Below are 16381 nucleotides of genomic sequence, written 5' to 3' on the forward strand. Positions count from 1 at the left end.
ACTTACAGTAAGTCCAACCTGATAAGGTAATTCTTTGGGTTACTTGACAATTTCAGGTCTAAAAGAGTGTCCTTTCAAATTCCAACTCTAAGTGAGAAAATATACAGTATCCAAACTACCATTATATATGTGCTAATGGGCCCGCATGATCATTAGAGCTGAACTAGTCAAATAAATGAGATGGTCATCCATGTGGATTCTCCTCCTGAGCACTTTCAAATCAGACAGCTACAGCTCCGAACTGCTTTCCAGACAGTCCTTTGTAAGCGATTCTCTCAACCTACCACACAACAGATTTGACAGCTTTTATGCTATAGAAATCATCCTGGATCCAATCTCCTCACATTTTAGCATGTAAACAGTCACACCTCTGTTCTAACCATGACATTTAAAACCATTTACCTGCCAAAGAAAAGTGTTTTGAGTAAGCATTAAAAACCTATGTTCCTATCAATTGTTTTCCATTGCAGGGATCTCTCTTGCTCCCTTGTTAGTCTCTAAGGTGTCACAAGTACTCCTGTTCTTTTTGCGGATACAGACTAACACGGCTGCTACTCTGAAACCTCTTGCTCTCTATTATTTCCCTCTGTTCTTTTCATTTCAGTGCCTCCCTCATGAGACCATCTGGTAGAGAAAATCAAAATGGATGTGTACTAGCCGGCACTGAAGACATTATTTTCATCACCGCGCTGCTGCTGTCTCACACAGAATAGAATCCAGAGCTTCAGCAATATTTCTTCATACTGCCAGTCAGCTGTGGCAGCTCAACAGTTGGGATCTGCTCAGGGAACATTTTGACAGTGGATCATCAGAATATCAGCTTTCGGTCAGTGTCAAATGCTGAAAGTTTGCAAAATCCTCCTAACTCCTCGGGAGAACAGCAGCACAAAGAGCAACAAACTTTTGACTGACCCCGTTGTATCTCAGTAGAAATATCCTCTTATTCTAAAATAGTCTCTTGACAGGATTTATAAAATATTTAACCATCTCAGTTTTTCTCCTACAATTCCTATGTGATGTTTTACACTCATGCATAGTATCTGAGTATCAGCACTGTCCCACTGACTCCTCAGAAGTGGGCCATTTCCAGCAGTTAACAAGAATGTCTGACAAACAGTGTGGGGTGTGGGGTGGGAATAAACATGGGGAAATTGTTTTACTTTGTGTAATGACCCCTCCACTACCAGTCTCTATTCAATCCTAAATTAATTGTATCCAGTTTGCAAATTAATTCCAATTCAGCAGTCTCTCGTTGGAGTCTGTTTTTGAAGTTTTTTGGTTGAAGTATTGCCACTTTTAGGTCTGTAATCGAGTGACCAGAGAGATTGAAGTGTTCTCCAACTGGTTTTTGAATGTTATAATTCTTGACATCTGATTTGTGTCCATTTATTCTTTTACGTAGAGACTGTCCAGTTTGACCAATGTACATGGCAGAGGGGCATTGCTGGCACATGATGGCATGTATCACATTGGTAGATGGGCAGGTGAACGAGCCTCTGATAGTGTGGCTGATGTGATTAGGCCCTAGGATGGTGTCCCCTGAATAGATATGTGGGCACAGTTGGCAACGGGCTTTGTTGCAAGGATAGGTTCCTGGTGAGTGGTTCTGTTGTGTGGTGTGTGGTTGCTGGTGAGTATTTGCTTCAGGTTGGGGGGCTGTCTGTAAGCAAGGACTGGCCTGTCTGCCAAGATCTGTGAGAGTGATGGGTCATCCTTCAGGATAGGTTGTAGATCCTTGATTATGCATTGGAGAGGTTTTAGTTGGGGGCTGAAGGTGATGGCTAGTCGTGTTCTGTTATTTTCTTTGTTGGGCCTGTCCTGTAGTCGGTGACTTCTGGGTACTCTTCTGGCTCTGTCAATCTATTTCTTCACTTCAGCAGGTGGGTATTGTAGTTGTAAGAATGCTTGATGGAGATCTTGTAGGTGTTTGTCTCTGTCTGAGGGGTTGGAGCAAAGGCGGTTGTATCGTAGAGCTTGGCTGTAGACAATGGATCGCGTGGTGTGGTCTGGATGAAAGCTGGAGGCATGTAGGTAGGAATAGCGGTCAGTAGGTTTCCGGTATAGGGTGGTGTTTATGTGACCATCGCTTATTAGCACCGTAGTGTCCAGGAAGTGGATCTCTTGTGTGGACTGGTCTTTAGAGAGAAGCTTTTTCTGCTAGGATAGCTCAGCTTACAGGCATATCACTGCAGAAACGTTTTCAATTAAATGAAGCTGCTGTAATATCAGCCAGTGGGTAATCATGTAAAAATATACTATTCTCTCTATTAAAAGTGTTTGTTACAGGGCTATTACACCTGTATTCCCCTTACGTGGTCCACGGAGGGCACCCATTCTCAGCTCCCGCCTCCTCAGCCATCACCTCTCTAGGGTGGAGACCAGCCTCTCTCTCTCTCGACCAAGGGTTTTCCAGGCTGCATGATTCCCTGCTCACACTGATATTCCCAGCATGCCAAACTATCTAAAAGCCAGCATCTGCACTTTGCTTTCTCTCCAGAGGCTATGTCCAGTGTATTGCCCGCAATTACAAGTTACACACAGCACTTTCTAAGCACGCACATTTATTCTTTGATGAAACCACTACAGAGAAATCATATTAAAAAAAAAAGAACCCACATGCACGCTAAAAAGCTTACCAGAGATCACCCCAACTCCAACATCAGGCTCTGGTAGGTGAGAGTCATTCAAAAGCCATAACTGGGTTTTCCCTGTGATTTACAGCTCATAAATCTAAGATTCATAACCAGAGGAAACATGAATAGCTCAATCTTTCCTTTATACAGCTTGGGCCTTTGAGCCCGGCCTCACGTAACGGGTTATCAGCAGACAATGGCCCACACCTCAGGACATAGCTTCAAAAAGTTTGGCATTTGCTAATTTGCATTCACCTCCCCCTAGAGATTCTCCAGGAAAACCCCTTAACACTTTTTGTTCCAAAAGTCCACCCTTGTTTGGCACATTGTTGAACACAGTCCTTTGAACCCTCAGGTCTCACATGTGTCACATCTTCCCCCTTAAGAGGCTGTATACAATCCTGGCCCATAAGACATAAACCATTCATTTAATACAATGGACTCCAAAGATACTTATACTTAATTCAGTAAGGTCTCTCAAAGATATTGTAGGAAATTGCCATACCCATCACAGGGCTCATTTGAATTTCCTGGCAGAAGAAGTCCATGTGACTGAACAGTGTCAATTTACAACATGTCACCAAGCATGAATGAAGTCTAGCCTTGGGTCATTTACCCAAATGTTGACTTGGATACTTTGTGCTTTAAGGGGAAGTAGACAGTTTGGACGGCTGCTCCAGTGGCACCTTTCAGCACAAAGCAGTTCCAACAAATTGCGGATGTGCATGGTATAATTAATCATATCTGGCATACTTAGCAGCTTATTGTAAGAATATTATGGCAGGAGTGTTTGACTTTTTCCTGCTCTGAGTTTAGATCTGTTGTGTTTCTCAATCCCACAAGGAATGAAGTAGACAAAGATCAGCTGGTTATGTAATTCTTGCCAAAATATTTATAGCAAACTCTTCATATATTTCAGCTGATGCTGGACAATATTAGTGGTATTGAGGCTTTTACGACTATTATTTGAAAATAAAGGGTACCTACATAGATCAACCAGACAAGAGATCTTACTATAAATACAGCCTTCACCTTGCCATTTGATCTTGAGCAGTCAACAACATCAACAATTTTGTAGTTTACCTTGAGTTAAGAATAAAGAGAATTAAATCCCTGCCACCAAAAAGGAAATACAAATGCTAAGGTGGTCTGTTGGAACCTCCTCTCCAACAAGCTGTTTTTAGATCTTGCCCCACACATACGAAACAAAAATGACATTCCTGTATTTTAAAGAAGTTCTATGTTTAATCTACAAAATATATACAGTTAGGGCTCAATCTAACAAGGTACTGACCATTCTTACTCTGATCCAGTACCACTGAACTGCTCACATGCTTAAAATTAAGCACCTGCTTAAATGTTTTCCTGGATTAGGGCTAGAGTGCCTAGCAACTTGCAGGACTGAGCCCTAACTGTGAAATACAATCAGTTTCTCTTCCCCATCCTCACACAAGAAAAAGAACTGTCCCCTGCCCACCCAAATAGCTGCCCAAGTACATCATACCTATGTCCGATATATTTTTTTAATGAAACAAACAATTTTACACACATTGCAGCTACTCCCCACAAAGCAGAAGAGCTTTCACTTAATGTATAAAATAGTGCCAAGGAAGGCCCTCAAAGGAAGACCCTTACCCAAGGTACTCTAGTGCTTCCTACACATTTGTCTCCCACCTCCAGATGTGTATATTTTCAGTGTTTATTTTTGAGCGTTTTAAAAAAAAAATTCTATTTTCGATTTAAATTGTGACAGTTGTGAAAAATTATGGGGGGGGGAGGGAAAACAGACAATTATGTAATAGACACAGATTAAAAAAAAAGCTTTATAATCATTAAACTACAAATTGTCTATTACACGTCAAAACATACAAAGTAAATATCCTTACATGAAACTCTGAGAAGTTCTCAAGCAGCATTTTTCATACTTTGCCTGTCTGAAAATTCTTGATTACTACTGATGACAATATTTTTGTTGGTGTGTGTGTACGGTGAAATCAACGTTTACTGATATTTACGGATAGAGCTCTAATCCTTCCAAGCCTAACCATGAGTTATCAAAACTACCGTTCTTAGATGATACCAGAGATCTGTTCCAGGATAGCTATTATTTTAATCTCCCTAATGCTGTTATCCCCTCCTCCCCCCGACCCCTCAATAACTGCTGATACTGAACTCTTGAAAAATCTGGCCATAATCCTATGAAATCTCAATCTGCTGCTGTAAGCAACAGATGAGATTCCTGTTTCTAGCATATAGCTATATTATCAGGAGATAATGTGGGAAAATGATTATAGTTAACAGCTTGAATGAATGCAAATGCTCTTCTCAAAAAAAAAAAAAAAATCTCCTTGGAAAAGTCTTAGGCAAGCTATAGCTGTATCAGAATTCTAGAGCATGACACACTGTGCCATGGTACAGTCATTAAAATATTTTATGATTCTATTAAACCTCTTTGAAAGTGAGTCAGATACTGAGATCTGCAAATTAGCTCTAAAATGGGCACCTACATTGTAATTCAGTTGTCTTAAAATAAAAAAGATTTGTATTAACTAGATGTTCAATTACATTGCTCTCACCTCCTAGTACTTCAGGAGTGACATTATAGATTGTTATTATAGGCATACTTCTTCATTTCTAGCTACCTGGATGCAGACTCAGCTATAGCAAACTGAACTACCCTAAAAGCAAAAATAAGATTGTTCAAATTTTAACTGATTCATAAAAAATGCCTTTTATGCAGAAAATGTCTTAGAGAGAAGGTAAGTGGCAAAATGATAATGATCACAATAACAATTTTCTAATTAGTTGCTACAGTCATCCTGAAGGGACAAAGACACACATCTTTGAAAGATGTTTAGAATTGTGGGGCTACACTTTCATCTTTTCCTGTAATCTTATGACTTCCAAAACATGACCTTTAAAACCACAACTCACAGTGAGCTTATAAATGACTTGTGTGGGTAGTGGTTATTATCTACAGCAAAAGGGTGAATTAATAAAAGGAATTTTTTAGATGGGAAAACAAGAAAAGAGTTAATTACTGAAGGCTGAGAACAAAGTTTTCAAAAATCTATAGCTAGACATCTAACTAAAATTGGCCTGATTTGCACAAGTACGGAGAACTCAACAGCCCCCACCAAACGTTAGACATTTTTGAAAATCCAGGGCAAGACTTTTAAAGAAATGGGTGACTAAAGTTAGGTTCCTAAATCTTCATATAGGCACTTAAGTAAGTGACCTAAATTTCAAGTGCTGAGAATTCAGCATTTCCCACTGATTCAATATAAGCACACTTCTGGAGTCACACAGAAAGTGTGAGGCACAGTAAGGAAAAAGCAGTAGTTCTCCTGACTGCTAGCCATGTGCTTTAACCACAAGACCATCTACCTCCTACTACTTTATTTAGAATATATTTACCTTTGCTCCATGTTTATGCAGAACTTCCATGACATCATTATGAGCTCTTTCAGCTGCAACATGCAAAGGCGTCATGAAGCTAGGTGAAAAATGGCAGACGTTAGTTTTATCATCCAAATACTGTATTACCTAGTCCTTTGGAAATGTAAAATTTGGCTTAAATTTTCGGACACCTACTCTTTGTTTTTCTCATTAACGTTAGCTCCTTTCCTGAGCAACAGTTCTGTAACTTGTTTCCGTTTAGGATGCAGGGAAGTGACAGCACAGTGCTGAAAAACAAAGCAAAAAAATTATCTACTACTTAGACTATGCAATATTTTATGACGCATGCTTCATCATTTTTACACACCCCACTGAACATTAGACTGAAGCTTACAAATAGAACCCTACCGAAATGTATTACATTTCTGCTTCAATATAAAATACACCAAACAAAATGTAAGCTAGTTATTAAAGCTAAATCATGGTGCTTTTAAAACAATTTTGATTTTATAACTATTAGTCACACATGAGAAATGGTTAAGTCACCATCTGTAAAAGCAAGATATAGGGACATTAAATGGTGTACTACAAGAAGTGGCTAAAGGCAAAAATCCCACTTTCTGCAGATGGCTTCTGAAGAGTTACATTGCTTCCTTCAATGTAACATGAGTTCTGTGGTAGACTGAGTTAATTGTTTTATTTATTCTTCTATTTTGATGTATACTTAATGTGTTAATCTTAACTGATTGCCATGCTGGTACAGTATGTGTTTGCAGTTACTGCTCAATATCTGGATTTATGAAATAAAGGAAGATCTAAGGAAAGTAATGCATTCTGCATGGCATAGTTTGGTTAAACGTTCCAAGTGAGAGGTATCTTTAGTGGGGTGTCTTGGAAGCAAGGGCCTTCATAACCTCCCTTGCCCAGGGGAAGACAGGAGCAAGTTGCTACAGTCCTTTACTAGGTGCAATATACCTCTTTGTGTGGGTCAACTCTGCTGGCTGCTTTGTGGGGAGGGTTGCAGCGTACTGAGCATGCAGCCTTTGCTCTGCCCATGAAGCCATGCGTTCAGGTAGGGCAGGGTGATGGGCCATGCTCCCTCTTACTCCTTTGCACCACTGCATTAGGGCCAGTCACCCCCTGGACTGAAATTTTCAAACATGTCCACTAATTTTAGGCCCCAAATTGAGATGTCAAAGGACTGATTTTCAGAGAAACTAAGCTCCCACAATTCCAAGTAACTGAAAATCAGGTCCTAAATTCCGGAGTAACGGTTGGAAGAGACCACCACTAGGATGAGAGACCATCTTGGACAAAGCTAGTTATTGGTCCCTGTAAGACAGGGCCTATTGATCTCCTGATGTTTCTGAGCCCAGCCACAGGGGTTTTAAACAGCAAGCACAAAAGTCACACTTAATAGTTATGACTCATTGCTGTGAAGAATTCCCTCTTCTAACACTCAAAGTAAAACAACATAGTCACACTGATTTGAACGAGATCATCAATTCCATCCCACTTCACTTTCTATGTCTATGTTAAAGACTGCTGGGATATTGGCTCTATGTTCTTTGACTTCACTGCTAGCTGAAATGATGAATTGGAAGCAGAGGCTAATTCCAGTGAAGTCACTAACACACAAAAATACACGCAAGTGACACTGTACCTTCATACAGAAGGCCCCCTGCTAGATAATGCCATGACCACAGCGAGCACAAAGTTCAGCATACTGCTGGGGTGCTTTGCATCTTTAACAGTGTTCCATGTCAAAGACCTGAACAAGAATTGAGAACTCATAGGGGGGCCAACTACCACAGGCAAATCCAGTAAACAACTGTCAATGCAGATAAATGCAAAGTAATGCACATTGGAAAACATAATCCAAACTACACATATAAAAGGATGGGGTCTAAATTAGTTGTTACCACTAAAGAAAGAGATCTGGGAGTCATTGTGGATAGTTCTCTGAAATCATCCACTCAATGTGCAGTGGCAGTCAAAAAAGCAAACAGAATGTTGGGAATCATTAAGAAAGGGATAGATAATAAGACAGAAAATACTATATTGCCTCTATATAAATCCATGGTATGTCCACATCTTGAATACTGCGTGCAGATGTGGTCGCCCCATCTCAAAAAAAGATACACTGGAATTGGAAAAGGTTCAGAAAAGGACAAAAAATGATTAGGAGTATGGAATGGCTGCCATATGAGGAGAGATTAATAAGACTGGAACTTTTCAACATGGAAAAGAGATGTCTAAGGGGGGATATGACAGAGGTCTATAAAATCATGACTGGTGTGGAGAAAGTAAATAAGGAAGTGTTATTTACTCCTTCTAATAACACAAGAACTAGGGGTCACCAAATGAAATTAATAGGCACTAGGTTTGTTTTAAACAAAAGGAAGCATTTTTTCACGCAACGCACAGTCAACCTGTGGAACTCCTTGCCAGAGGATGTTGTGAAGGCCAAGACCATAAGAGGGTTCAAAAAAGAACTAGATAAGTTCATGGAGGATAGGTCCATCAATGGCTATTTGCCAGGATGGGCAGGGATGGTGTCCCTAGCCTCTGTTTGCCAGAAGCTGGGAATGGGTGACAGGGGATGGATCGCTTGATGATTATCTGTACTGTTCATTCCCACTGGGGACCTGGCACTGGCCACTTTTGGAAGACAGGATACCAAGCTAGATGGACCTTTGGTCTGACCCAGCCCTCGTCTACACTATGAGTTTACGTCAAATTTAGCAGTTTTAGATCGATTTAACCCTGCACCCGTCCACACAACGAAGCCATTTTTGTTGACTTAATGGGCTCTTAAAATAGATTTCTGTACTTCTCCCTGATGAGGGGTTTAGCTCTGAAATTGACATCGCCAGGTCGAATTTGGGTTAGCGTGGACGCAATCCGACGGTATTGGCCTCCAGAAGCTATCCCACAGTGCTCCATTGTGACCACTCTGGACAGCACTCTCAACTTGGATGCACTGGCCAGGTACACAGGAAAAGCCCTGCGAACTTTTGAATTTCATTTCCTGCTTGGCCAGCGTGGCAAGCTGATCGGCACAGGTGACCATGCAGACCTCATCAGCAGAGATGACCATGGAGTCCTAGAATCGCAAAAGAGCTCCACCATGGACCAAACGGGAGGTAGTGGATCTGATCGCTGTATGGGGAGACGAATCCGTGTTATCAGAACTCTGTTCCAAAAGACGAAATGCCAAAATATTTGAAAAAATCTCCAAGGGCATGAAGGACAGAGGCTATCACAGGTACAGGAAAGGCAAAGACCGCCACTTCAGCCCCTGTGTAATCAACCGCCCTCCTCCCCAAGTTCTATAGCGTCCTCACCCAGACGCCCAAGAACGCGGGAGAGGAGGGGGACCTCCTCTGGGCACCCAACCACTCCACCCCAGAGGACTGCCCAAGCAACAGAAGGCTGGCATTCAGTAAGTTTTGAAGTGCAGTGTGGCCTTCTCCTTCCCTCCTCCCCCACCCCACCTGGTGCGTCCCTGCTCCCCCACCCCTCCCGGGCTACCTTGGCAGTTATCCCCCTATTTGTGTGACGAATTAACAAAGAATGCATGAATTTGAAACAACAATGACTTTATTGCCTCTGCAAGCGGTGATTGAAGGGGGGAGGGGAGGGCGGTTGGCTTACAGGGAAGTAGAGTGAACCAAGGGGACGGGTTTTCAACAAGGAGAAACAAATAGAACTGTCACACCGTAGCCTGGTCAGCCATGAAACTGGTTTTCAAAGCTTCTCTGATGCACAGTGCACCCTGCTGTGCTCTTCTAACCAGCCTGGTGTCTGGCTGCGTGTAATCAGTGGCCAGGCGATTTGCCTATAGGCATTTCAACAATGCCAACAGTTATTTTCTGGTCTGGAAAGTAAGTCCCTTGCTGCAGCTGTTCATACAGACAAGACTTCCTGAAGATACAAGCGTCATATACCTTTCCCGGCCATCCCTCACGTTGATGTTGGTGAAATGTCCCTTGTGATCCACCAGTGCTTGCAGCACCATTGAAAAGTGCCCCTTTTGGTTTATGTATTCGCTGCCTTGGTGCTCCGGTTCCAAGATAGGGATATGGGTTCCGTCTACGGCCCCACCACAGTTAGGGAATCGCACTGCAGCAAAGCCATCCACTATGACCTGCACATTTCCTAGAGTCACTATCCTTGATAGCAGCAGCTCAGTGATTGTGTTGGCTACTTGCATCACAGCAGCCCCCACAGTAGATTTGCCCACTCCAAATTGATTCCCGACTTACCGATTGCTGTCTGGTGTTGCAACCTTCCACAGGGCTATCACCACTCGCTTGTGAACTGTGAGGGCTGCTCTCATCTTGGTATTCTTGCACTTCAGGATAGGGGAAAGCAAGTCACAAAGTTCCATGAAAGTGCCCTTACACATGTGGAAGTTTCGCAGCCACTGGGAATCATCCCAAACCTGCAACACTATGTGGTCCCACCAATCTGTGCTTGTTTCCCGGGCCCAGAATCGGCGTTCCATGGCATGAACCTGCCCCATTGCCACCATAATGGCCAAATTGCCGGGGCCCATGCTTTGAGAGAAGACCATGTCCTCATCCATGTGTGTCCATGTCCTCATCAGTCTCGTCACCGCGCTGCCATCACCTCCCCTTGCAGGTTCTGATTCTGCATATACTGCATGATAATGCGCGAGATATTTACAATGCTCATAACTGCTGCGGTGATCTGAGCGGGCTCCATGCTTGCCGTGGCATGGCGTCTGCAGGAAAGCAGAGTTGCAGGGGAAGTGGTGGTTGGATGACCAGTTTTGCAGACCTACTGCAACGTCTGCTGCCAGGACACAATAGCTGAGTGCGCTGCACACTTGCCGTGGTATGGCAAGATAAGAGCAGCCAAGCAGAGTTACAGCGGAAGCGGCCCTGCGAGACCACCAGGAGAGCAGAGTGGCAGCAGAAGCGGTCGTCCAATGACGATGGTTTGCAGACCTACTGCACCGTCTGCTACCCGGACACAACAGCTGAGCGGGCTGCACGCTTGCTGTGGTATGGTGAGACAAGAGCAGCCAAGCAGAGCTGCAGCAGAAGCGGCCCTGCGAGACCACCAGGAGAGCAGAGTGGCAGCAGAAGCGGTGGATGACGACGGTCACACAGAGGACCTGCGAGGTGGATTCATAGCACCAGGAGAGCAGAGTGGCAGTGGAAGTGGTCGTTCGATGACGACGGTTTGCAGACCTATGGCACCATCTGCTAAAAGCAGTATGGGGCCCGTACGGAAAAAAGGAGAAAAATGACTGTCTGCCGTTCCTTTCATGGAGGGAGGGGTGACTGACGACATGAACCCAAAACCACCAGCGACAATGTTTTTGCCCCATGAGGCATTGGGAGCTTAACCCAGAATTCCAATCGGCGGCGGAGACTGCGGGAACTGTGGGATAGCTACCCACAGTGCAACGCTCCAAAAGTCAACGCTAGCCTCGGTACTGTGGACGCACTCCACCGACTTAATGCGCTTAGTGGGGACACACACGATTGACTGTATAAAATCGCTTTCTAAAAAATTGACTTCTATAAATTTGACCTAATTTCGTAGTGTAGACATACCCCCATCTGGCCACTCTTACGTTCTTCTGTAATGCTAGACAGGTCTGAATGTCATCACAACAAATATACGTTGCCAGCAGAGACTTATACCAATCAGCTGGAGAAGGGAAACAACTGGTCGGTCAGTGAGAGCCAGAAAGCCCCTATATAGCAGGAACAGCATCAAACGTTTCACTGCTGACCTCTGTCAGATGTTGAAAGAATTAAGTATTATTAATAAACTCATCTGTGTGGGAATGTTGGAGAATGATTTTCATCAAGAAGCAAGTCTAATTGGGATTCCGGTGAAAAATTTGATTTAAAAAAGAAAAAATGAAAGATAGAGGGCAGCCTGCTAACTTATTCCAATCTCCCATAAGCCAGCATGATACGTTTCTGTTGCCTGCCTCATCTCAACCCACTGGCACCCCAAAATATTTTTTGCAACAAGTGTCCATAAAACATAAGACAAAATAGAGAGAAAAAACAAGACAACTGCAGTGATAGCAGAATACAGAGAAACCCTCTAGCAGTTGTCACTACAGGGAAGGTAATCAGGTGGGGAGAACACAAAGGTTCAACATGAAGAAATAAGCAATAGCTTACTTGAAGGTTTCTGGAGAAATCCTGCATAAAAACTGAATTCAAGGGTGAAAAAAATGTACAATGTTTCTTCTATAGCAGTGATTTACTTTTAACACATAAGATGCCTGGTGGCACATCCTCAATTTTAGATGAATACATTTTCACAGTCTAGCAATTAAAAAAAAGCTCTTCAACTAGCACTACTTCCATATATATCATAAAAAAATGAACTGACTATATAATCTCACCAGTGCGGTCTCATGTGACTGTGGCTGTTTGAAATTAATGATCTCCAAAGCAAGAGTCTTTTTCACTTTGGCTAGGTCTGCCTCTCTGGCTGCTTGCAGTAAAGAATGTCCTTTGAATTCATCTGTTGGAGAAATAAGACATACTTAATATTCAGCAACACATCAGATTTATAAATCTTATTTCAGAAACCTAACTACAATTAACCAAAGGGGAAAGAAAAATGTTCTATATTGCCCTAAATAGTAACATCAGCTATGATGACAGAATCCTAAACCCTCTCCTAGTGAAGGCAGAAATATATTCCTGGGGTGAGATAGGAAGGAAAGTTCCAGTTTCCAGGGCAAAACCCTCATCCTCCCACTCCAGCCCCAAGATGAAGAGTGTTATAAGAATCACTAAAAACTCTGTATCCAGCCAGAGGAGGAGTCTTCTAGGACCAGCACTACTGAAGACAGCTACCAGGCCACCTTCTGAGAGCCCTACCGCAATCTCCAGCATAGGGGGCATGCCAGGGTGGGGTTGCATCACACAGCACTACAGAGATTTCAGGCCCAAATTACACCAGTGGACCTTCCAGCCTCCAGATCAATCCAGGACCAAGAGGACACAAAGTTGGCTTAAAGCCAACTTACTTAACCCTCTCCCCCATCAGAGAGTTCGGTATTGCACCTGTTGGAGGTGCAGCATAGAATCTTACCATTATATTGCTCCTTTAACATAAAAATGGCCAAGCATCAGATCCTGCTCACTTTGTTCCTGCAAGTAATCCCACTGATGACACTGGGATTACTGGTGAGAGTAAGGAGAGCAGGATATATTAATATCCATATATGAAAAAGTAACCTTTAATAAATGATGAACAAAACCGAAAGTCAGCAGGTACAAAATTTCTAACTTATTTCAGAAGTTACTTCTTGTGGAATTAGCAGTTTTCTGTAACTTTATAACTTGTGTTAATTGTCTTTCATTGTTATAAGAGTGAGACAAAAACAGATGAGAGAGAACTTTAGACTCAAGGTTAGGACTTAACTTTCCCACCACTGGGTTAGGAGGAATCCTTTTTGTTTGGTTTTCTGACCAGCTATCAGAAAAAAGAATTTAGAAAAACAAGACTGAGTAATGAAGGTTCTTGTGGAAAGCAGCTCTTTATTTAAGTTACAAATGATGAATCAGAGTTTGGTAACATGATTATGACCAAACTAACTTCTAGAATAGTTATATTTTATATGGTCATACCTAAGTTTAGAACATTGACCATCATGAAGTAATCAAGAGGGTTTGAGAATGAATTCCAAAGAATTAAATACCGTTGCGAGAATTAGCTATAGTATCAGTGGCAACTTCACGCTGTAAGGCCACATGCCAGCATTTTCTATGTCAAACTGATGACATGCTTCAACAGATTAGTCTAATTTTCCAGCCCAGGAAGAACACATATATGAAACTGGATGACAAAACAAATCAAAAGCCTTTTTACTGCTTTACAGCCATCTGTGCCAAAAAGTATTGAACTGGTTCTGTCAAAACCATCTTCTCCTGTCCGAGAATAAGCCTGGCATAGCGCAGTGAGATTCAGACAGCCCAACAATGCTACCAGGCCTTACAGAATACTGGAAAACAAAGCATCGTTGATGCTTCGCCTCTCTTTCCTTGTCATTAGTTTGCAAAAGCAAAAAATCAATCACATTATAGTTGGTTAGCACAGGCTAATTTGCAGGGACAGATAAATCTCCAAATGAAGTTGTCTGAAAGTCATATTTTTGCTTTACAAAGTTAATTAAAATCATTTCCCTGAACTCTGTTCTGCTCTTATTATTATTTAATAATGAAACAACAACTTTTGAGTTTGATTAAAGTGGAGAGGGTAGGGTTCCCAAATTAGAACATATGACTTTACTAAAGGGAAAGAAGGGAAAGTAACTGGAGGTTTTTCGAAATGTGTGGTCTCTATCTGTATTCCACTGAGGGTTACGTGCATGCGTCATATGCCCGGAGCCAGAACCTTTGAAAGTAGTATCGTTCGGCAGTCCGCACATGCGCCCATGTATTGCCTTGTGGTTTCGCCTGAGGTGATAAAGGGCAGGGTGGACTGCCATTGTCTCCAGGTCCTTCTCCACCACAGACCTATCAGATACACAGCCGAGGGGAAAGAGGTTGGGATTGGAATAAAGATAGGAACCACATACCTCAAAGAACCCCCAGTTACCAGCAAGCAACCTCTCTTTCTTCTTTGAGTGATGGTCCCTATTGCATTCCATTGAGGGTGTCTGACAAGCAGTTCATAGTGAGGAGGAGAATGCGAGGAAGATGATGGAATCATAGAATGGAGGACTGCTGCACTGAATGAGGCGTCTCCTGTGGAATCACATACTAGAGTGTAGTTGGAGGAAAAAGTGTGTACCAACTCCATGTTGCAGTTTTACATATATCTGCAAGGGACACATCATGACGCACAGCTGTGGTTGATTCTTGCACTCTCATTGAGTGGGCCTATCCCACCTGGTGGGGATTGTCTTGACAACTTATGTAATGCACCTAGAAACCCATTTCAAGATTCACTGGATGGGGGGGAAATGGCCTGTCCTTTAATTCTCTCCTCTATGGCGACAAATAGCCTGGGAGACTTCCGGAATGGATCCGTCCTTTGTAGGTAAAAGGCCAGGGACCTACGCACATCAAAAGAATGAAGTCGCCGTTCTCCATGAAAGATGTGTGGTTTGGGGAAGAAGGTACGTAGATGTAGGAGTTGATTGAGATGGAATCAGAAAACCACTTTTAGTAGCAACTTGGATGCAATCAGAGTGAGACATTGTCTTTATGGAATGCAGTGAAGGGGGGAGGGGTCTGCCACCTTGGCTCCCAGTTCACCAACCCACCTCGCTGAAGTAATGGCAACAAGGAAAGTGACCTTCATGGAGAGGAGAGAAAGAGCAGGAGGCCAGGGGTTCATTAATGAGGAACACTAGGTTGAGGTCCCATTGGGTAGCGACAGGTTGAATGGGGGGTACTTACAAAAAAAGGCCCTTCCAGAATCAGGCAGTCAAGAGGTGCATAAAAATTGAATGTCCAGCCACTAGAGGGTGGAAAGCGCTAATGGCATCTGCATGAACTCTGACGGAGCTGAGAGCGAGACTCAAGATTTTCAGATAGAGAAAATAGTCTACGAGTATCTGCATGCCCACGGCCTCGGGGACAAGGCCTTGCCGTTGAGCCCAGGAAGTGAAACGTTTCCATTTGGCCTTATAGGAGCATCTCATAGATTCCTTTTGGCTACTGGAAAGGACGTCTTGCACTGCTAATGGGCATTCTCGTGCTAACCAAGGCGTTCAGCCAAAAACCTAGCTTTCAGTGTTGCGTCCGTAGATCTGGGTGCCTGAGTCTGCGGTTGTGCTGTGTCAGCAGTTCCGGGAATGTCTGGAGTGGAAGTGTAGAGTGCTTTGACATGTGGAGAAGAAGAGGGAACCAGAATTGGCAAGGCAAGAACAGGGCAATCAAAATGGCCATTGCTCTCTCTTGACAGAGTTTGTGGAGGGAACGCGATAGGAGTGGTATGGAGGAGAAAGCATAGTTCTTTCAGTCCAACTAATTGACAACCAGAGCGTCGCTCTGTGAGTGGGGACCATGTCCCCTCTTCAGCAATACTGGGTGCAGCTGGTATTCTGTGAAGCAAAAAGGTCTCTGACAAGCATCCCACAGCAGTCAAAGATGTGCACAATTACTGTGTGAGGCAATTCCTATCCATGGTGGGTAGTAAAATTCCTGCTGAAGGCATCTGCAATCACGTTCTTGGTGCCAGGCAGGGAGGTTGCCGATAAAAGGGTATGATATGCTATGCACCATTTCCACAGGCATATTCATGCACAGCGCTGGGAATCTTATGCCTCCTTGTTTGTTTACGTACTGTATTGTGGTGGTGGTGTCTGATGTTACGAGGATGTGGCAACA

General features: G+C 43.1%; 1 protein-coding gene across 2 annotated transcripts in view; it reads right to left on the reverse strand.

Moving 5' to 3' along the window:
• Positions 1-16381, reverse strand: part of TNKS (tankyrase) — a 275303-nt gene that overhangs the window by 66754 nt on the left and 192168 nt on the right. For both annotated transcript variants that reach the window (XM_037896522.2, XM_007065877.4), the window contains 3 exons: positions 12436-12557; positions 6228-6319; positions 6051-6129 (listed from right to left, as the gene is read on the reverse strand). In XM_037896522.2, the coding sequence (XP_037752450.1) occupies positions 6051-6129; positions 6228-6319; positions 12436-12557 (293 nt within the window). The remainder of the gene's footprint in view (positions 1-6050; positions 6130-6227; positions 6320-12435; positions 12558-16381) is intronic.

Source organism: Chelonia mydas, chromosome 4 (genome assembly GCF_015237465.2).
Source record: "Chelonia mydas isolate rCheMyd1 chromosome 4, rCheMyd1.pri.v2, whole genome shotgun sequence".
NCBI classification, from domain to species: Eukaryota; Metazoa; Chordata; order Testudines; family Cheloniidae; genus Chelonia; species Chelonia mydas.